The sequence below is a fragment of the Anser anser genome (genome assembly GCF_964211835.1).
Source record: "Anser anser genome assembly, contig: HAP1_SCAFFOLD_379, whole genome shotgun sequence".
In the NCBI taxonomy this organism is placed as follows: domain Eukaryota; kingdom Metazoa; phylum Chordata; class Aves; order Anseriformes; family Anatidae; genus Anser; species Anser anser.
In genome coordinates this window covers 42420-49009 of record NW_028154040.1, presented here as the reverse complement: position 1 = coordinate 49009, position 6590 = coordinate 42420, and the positions used below count along the sequence as shown (strand labels likewise).

Here is a 6590-nt window from a genome sequence, read left to right as displayed (position 1 = left end):
GGATCCAAAGCTTCCTCTTTGGGGACAAAAACCATCATTTTGAGAGGCTAAACCCTCATTTTTAGGTCCCCAAAACTTCTTTTTACAATCCTAAGCCTCCTTTTGAGGTCCAGACCTTTATTTTTTTGGGTCCAAAGCCTCATTATTACTGCCCAAAGGTGCATTTTTAGGATTCAAGTCCTTATTTCAGGCTCCAAAGACTCAGTTTCAGGTTTTTGGGGGTTCTTTTTTAATTATTTAATTACTTAATTTTAATTTTTCTTTTTTTAAATTTCTTTTACCAAGTTTACACGGAATAAAAACCAAACAACTGTGGCCATTTGGTGCAATTTTGGCCAAAAAAAAAAGAAAAAGACAAAACCCCAGAGCTTGGCAGGGGCCAGCACTGGGGTTTCACCAACGGACTTTTAATTAAACTGCTGAAAATTAGGGACGAGCTTTTAACTCCTTGCTGCCTGCCACCAACCACTAATTGTATTTATTATTATTATTATTTTAACTCAAAAAATAGCATTTTTAGGTCGTCTCAGACCCTGGTTATCAGCCCCGTCCTGGTGGGACCCACTCAGGTGAGAAATGGTGATTTTGCAGGATCTTGCCCCAAAACGTGGCTTGGGGTCTGTGAGTGGGGGGGAGGTGGGGGGAAAAAAAATCTTTATTTTTTTGCCTCATCCCAGTATGAAAAAAATATATATTTGGTAGAAATATCTTTTTTCTTGGAAATGCCTTTTTTTTTTTTTTCTTTTTCCCCCTCTGTGTTGCTGCCTTCATGTCCCTTTGGGTGCCCCCCCAAATCCCTTCAGGGGCCCCTGTGTCCCTTTGGGGGTCCCCCAAGTCCGTTAATATCCCTTTGGTTCCCCCCCCTCATATCTCTTTGGGTGCCCCCTGGGTTCCTTTGAGTGCCCCCAAATCCCTTTGGGTACCCCCAGTGCCCTCTGGACCCCCCCCCCCCCCGCGGCCCTTTCCCTCTCTGCCCCCCCTCAGCTGCCGCCCCGGCCCCCATTAACCCCCCCCTTCCCATTTTCAGGCCCCTTACCCCCCCCCCCCCATATCCCCCCCCCCCCCCATATCCCCCCCCCCCCTTTCAGGACTCCCTGGACCCTTTCCCCATTCAGTCACCCCCACATTATGCCCCCCCCCCAGACCCCCCCCCCCAAAATCCCCGTCCCCCTTAAGGGCCCCCAGCCAGCTCTGTCCCCGTCCCCCCCCCCCCCGTGACAGGCGTCCCCAGCTGCCACCACCATGGCGGAGACGTGAGTGTCCCCCGGGGGGCTTGGGGGGGGTCCCAAAGTCCCTTTGTGACAACACCCATGCCCCCCCCCCCAAAAAAAAAAAACCCTTAGGGTGCCCTCGGTGGAGGCGTACGAGGCCGCCCTGGTGCTGAGCGGGGTGGGGGACGCGCTGGGGTACCGGGGGTCCCGCTGGGAGTACTGCACCTCGGGGCCCCAGATCCACGCCGAGCTGGCCCAGCTGGGGGGGCTCGGCGCCATCGTCCTCGAGCCCCCCGAGTGGCCCGTCAGCGACGACACCGTCCTGCACCTCGCCACGGCCGAGGGGCTGGCCACCGGTAACGGGGGGGGGGGGGGGGGGGGGGAGGGGGGACCCCCAGACTCATTTTGGGGGGGTGAAGGGGGGGGGTCCCTTTGTAACCCAGAGCCATTTTGGGGGGGGGGGGGGGTGTGTCTGAGGGGTAAGGGGGTCCTTTTGTGCACTAGAGCCTTTTTTTTTTGGGGGGGGGGGTAAAGGGGGTGGGTCCCTTTTGTAGCCCAGACCTATTTGGGGGGGGGCTGGGGGTAAGGGGGGGGGGGGTCATTGTGTACCCCAGACTCATTTTGGGGGGCGGTCTGGGGGGGTAATGTGGGGGTCGCTGTGTACCCCAGACCCATTTTGGGGGGGGTTGTGGGGGATAAGGGGGGGGGGGGGGGTCTCTTTTGTGCCCCAGAGCCATATTGGGGGGGTATTTGTGGGGTGGGGGGGGGGGTCCTTTTTGTACCCCAGACCCACACTGGGGGGGGAGGTCCTTGGGGGCGGTGTAATGGGGGGGTCCTCTTTGTATCCCAGTTCCACTTTGGAGGGCCCCTGGGGGGTATTTGTGTGTGTGTGTGGGGGATCCCTAATATACTCATAGCGGGGGGGAGGGGGGGTCCTTTTCCCTTTATTTTAGGGGGGGGTCCCCAATATCCGCTCCCCCCACCCTCCAACTTGGGGTGCCCAGGCGGGTCCCCTCTCATTTTGAGGATATTGTGGGGGGGATCCTCCTTCCCCTCCATTTTTTTTTTTTTTATTGGGGGGGGGGGGTGTCTTTGGGAGGGGAGTGATCTCCCTCTCCCCATTCGGGGGGGGGGTCCCCACTGTCTCCCCCCCCAGGCCTGGAGGGGGAGCCCCTCCTGCAGGAGCTGGCTCGCCGCTACGTGGCCGCCATGGGGGACATGGAGGGGCGCAAGCCGGGGCCCACCAGCATCCTGGGTGCGTGGGGGGGGGGGGTTATTGGGGTGGGGGGGAGGTGTTGGGGGGGGGGGGCTCACCCCAAATCCCCCCCCCCCCCAGGCACGTCACAGCTGCGGCCCGGGGAGCCCGAGGGGTATCGCATCCCCTTCAACCCCACCGGCACCGGCTGCGGGGCCGCCATGCGCAGCCTGGCCATCGGCCTCAGGTGGGGGGGCATGGGGGGGTCAGGGACATGGGGGTGACAGGGGCATGGGGGGGGCATGGGGGGGACATGGGGGGGTCTGGGACATGGGAGGACAGGAATGGGGACATGGGACAGGGATGGGGACATTGGGGGCATGGCAGGGGGGCGTGGGGACAGGGGTGGGGACATGGGGGGGGGTTCAGGGACATGGGAAGGGGGACATGGACATGGGGGGGATGACAGGGATGGGATTATGGGACATTAGGGATGGGAACATGGGGGGGGGGCTGGGGGACAGGGACGTGGGGGGGTCAGGGATTGGGACTTGGGGGGACAGGGATGGGGACGGGGTGGGGACATGGGGAGGGGTCTGGGATAGGGACATGGAGGGACAGGGATGGGGACATGGGGGTGACAAGGATGGGGACATGGGACATTAAGGATGGGAACATGGGGGGGGGTGAGGGACAAGGACGTGGGGGGACAGGGATGGGGATGAGGATGTGGGATTTGGGGAAGGGGGGGTGACAGGGACATGGGGGGGGGTGACAAGGACAGGGACATGGGGACAGGGACAAGGACAGGGCCGGGGCCACCGCAGGTACCCCCACGCCCGGGAGCTGCCGACACTGATCCGGGTGAGCGTGGAGAGCGGGCGCATGACCCACCACCACCCCACCGGTGGGTGCCACCCCGGGGCGCGGGGACCCCCCCAGGGACCTCTCCCACCCCTGACCCCCCCCCCATTCCCGCAGGGTACCTGGGGGCGCTGGCCGTGGCCCTTTTTGGGGCACTGGGGGCGCGGGGGGAGCCCCCCGAGAAGTGGGGGGCCGAGCTGCTGCGGGTCCTGCCCCAGGCGTGGGACTACGTGGAGAGCACCGGGGTGGCCGTCGGGGACAACGCCGCCGCCTGGCCCTTCTTCGGGGACGCCTGGCGCCGGTGAGGGGGCACTGGGAGCACTGGGAGCACTGGGAGGGCACTGGTGTGGCCGTCAGAGACAATGCCATCACCTGGCCCTTCTTCGGGGATGCCTGGCGCTGGCGAGGGGGTGCTGGGAGCGCTGGGAGCAATGGGAGGGGGCACTGGGAGCACTGGGAGGGCACTGGGGTGGCCATGGGGGACAATGGTGTGGACTGGTCCTTCTTCAGGGACACGTGGCACTAGTAAGGGGGCACCGGAAGTGTTGGGAGGTGTTACTGGGGATACTGGGAGTGCTTAGGGACATCCATGGCCTGGTGACCCCAATGACCCCAGTGTCCCCAGCGACCCCATAGGTACCCAAAGTCCTGGGGGCTGCTGGGGGACCATGGCCTGGTGACCCCAATGTCCCTGGTGTCCCCAATGACCCCAAGTGTCCCTGTAAGCCCACTGACCCCAAAGTCCCCACTGACCCCAGTGTCCCTGTGACCCCACTGACCCCTGTGACCCCAATGTCCCCACTGACCCTGATGCCCCCATGACCCCACTGACCCCAATGTCCCCACTGACCCCAGCGTCCTTGTGACCCCACTGACCCCAGTGTCCCCACTGACCCCAGTGTCCCCACTGACGCCAGTGTCCCTTCTGACCCCCGATGTCCCCTCTGCCCTCGCTGTCCCCGCAGGTACCTGGAGTCCCGGGGGCTTCTGGAGGGCTCGGGCCCCCCGCGGCTGCCGGCGCTGCCGTCCCCGGCCGAGCGGGACGCCGAGTACCTGGGCTGGGCGCTGGGGGGGTGGCCGGGGCGCAGCGGCCACGACGCCCCCATGGTGGCCCTGGAGGCGCTGCTGGCGGCCGGCGGGTGCTGGGCCACCCTGTGTCACCGCGGGGTGCTGCACGGGGGGGACAACGACTCCACCGGCACCATCGCCGCCGGCTGCTGGGGGCTGCTGGGGGGGCTGGCGGCGGTGCCCCCCGGGCTGCACCGTGGCCTCGAGTACCGCGGGCGCCTGAGTGCCGCCGCCCGGCGCCTCCATGAGTTGGCCTGGGGGGGGGCCTGAACCCCCCTGACCCCCCCCCACCCCCCCAAAACCCTGGGTCCTCAGGGTCACCCACTTGTCCCAGCAGGAAATATCGGGAGGGGGGTCCTGGGGGGTGCTGGGGACCTGCGTGGGGTCCTGGGGGTCTCAGGAGGGTCCGGGGGGGGCTCAGGAGGGTCCCTGGGGACAGCAGGGACCTTTCTGGGGTCCAGGGAGGCTGAGGAGGGTCCTGGGGGGCTCAGGAGAGTCCTGGGGGGGGATTTGGAGGGTCCTGGGGGACAACAGGGACACCTGCATCGGGTTCGGGGGGGGGGGGGCTTTGGAGGGTCTGGGGGGGCTCAGGAGGGTCTCTGGGGACTGCAGGGACCTTCCTGGGGTTCAGGGGGGTCTGAGGAGGGTCCCCGGGGGGCCACCAGAGCCACGTCCCGGTGGCCTTCGCTCCCTCCAAGGATGGAGACCCCCCCCACCCCCCTCCAGAAGCTCCCTGCGAAGCCTTGGTCCCCCCCTACCCCCCCCCCCCCCCCAGTAAAAACGTGTCCCCTGCCACCCCCCCGTGTCTTGTTTTGTGTCACTGCGGCCACCACGGGGCTGGGGCCACGCGAGGTCACCGTGGCCATGGCCCGGTCACTTCGGTGGCCACCGCCCCCCCATGCAGAGGGCGTTGGGCCCCCAGGGTGACACCGGTGGCTGTGGCCACCACGCGGCACTTCCATGGCAGCACGGGTGGGCGTGGCTGGTGGCCAGCCCCCTGCTGGCACTGGTGGCCACGGCTGGTGGCTGTCCCCAAGACCGTGTTGGTGGCCATGGCCAGTGGCCCTGACCATGACTGTGGCCATCCCCATGACCATGTTGGTGGCCACGGCCACTGACCTCGACCGTGCTGGTGGCCATCTCTCTGACCATCCTGGTGGCCATCCCCATGACCACGTTGGTGGCTGTCCCCGTGGCCGTCCCCATCACCATGGCCATGGCCATGCCCATGCTTGCAGCCACCCCCTGACCATACTGGTGGCCATCCCCACGGCCATGCTGGTGGCCGTCCCCTTGGCCGTCCCCATGACCATGTTGGTGGCCATGGCCAGTACCATACTGGTGGCCATCCCCACGACCACGCTGGTGGCGGTCCCCATGACGGTGCTGGTGGCCTTCCCCATGGCCATGACCATGACCATGGCCGTGGTCCCATGACTGTGACCATCCATCCCTACGACCATGACCGTGGCCATCCCGATGACCACGCCGGTGGCCTGTACCCATGACCCTACTGGTGGCCAGCCCCATGACCATGCCGGTGGCCGTCTCCATTGCTGTCCCCATGACCATGACCATGGCTGTCCCCACGACCACGTTGGTGGCCGTCCCTGTAGCCATAACCATGGCCATCCCCGTGACCATACTGGTGGCCACCTCCATGGCCGTCCCCATGACCATGACCGTGGCCTTCCAATGACCACGCTGGTGGCTGTACCGATGACCATGCTGGTGGCCTGTACCCATGACCATGATACTGGTGGCTGTCCCCATGACCATGACCATCCATCCCCATGACCATGACCGTGGCCATCCCGATGACCACGCCAGTGGCCATCCCCATGACCATGACCGTGGCTGTCTCCATGACCATGCTGGTGCCTGTACCGATGACCACGCTGGTAGCCATCCCCGTGGCCGTCCCCATGACCATGTTGATGGCCATGGCCAGTACCGTACTGGTGGCCATCCCCACAACCACATTGGTAGCTGTCCCCATGACCATGCTGGTGGCCTTCCCCATGGCCATGACCATGACCATGGCCATGGTCCTATGACCGTGACCATCCATCCCCATGACCATGACCGTGGCCATCCCAATGACCACGCTGGTGGCCCATACCCATGACCATGACCGTGGCCATCCTGGTGACCACACTGGTGGCCGTCCCCATGACCATGACCGTGGCCATCCCCACAGCCATGCCGGTGGCCCCGCGGTGCGGTCCCGAGCAGCGAGTGGAGCCGGGTGC

General features: G+C 64.6%; 1 protein-coding gene across 3 annotated transcripts; it reads left to right on the top strand.

Annotated features, from left to right (window-relative positions):
• Nucleotides 1-1207: 1207 nt before the first annotated feature.
• Nucleotides 1208-5133, top strand: LOC310890941 (ADP-ribosylhydrolase ARH1-like). 3 transcript variants are annotated; one of them, XM_083853264.1, is made up of 7 exons: nucleotides 1208-1253; nucleotides 1344-1567; nucleotides 2368-2466; nucleotides 2548-2653; nucleotides 3234-3313; nucleotides 3388-3571; nucleotides 4236-5133. In XM_083853264.1, exons 1-7 carry the CDS (start codon nucleotides 1243-1245, stop codon nucleotides 4606-4608), a joined length of 1077 nt encoding a protein of 358 aa, XP_083709390.1. In that variant the 5' UTR covers nucleotides 1208-1242; the 3' UTR covers nucleotides 4609-5133. The 3 variants fall into 3 exon arrangements, with proteins under 3 accessions (XP_083709390.1, XP_083709392.1, XP_083709391.1); XM_083853266.1 differs by lacking the exon at nucleotides 3234-3313 and having other exon boundaries at nucleotides 4236-4683; XM_083853265.1 differs by lacking the exon at nucleotides 2368-2466 and having other exon boundaries at nucleotides 1209-1253.
• The last annotated feature ends 1457 nt before the right edge of the window (nucleotides 5134-6590 follow it).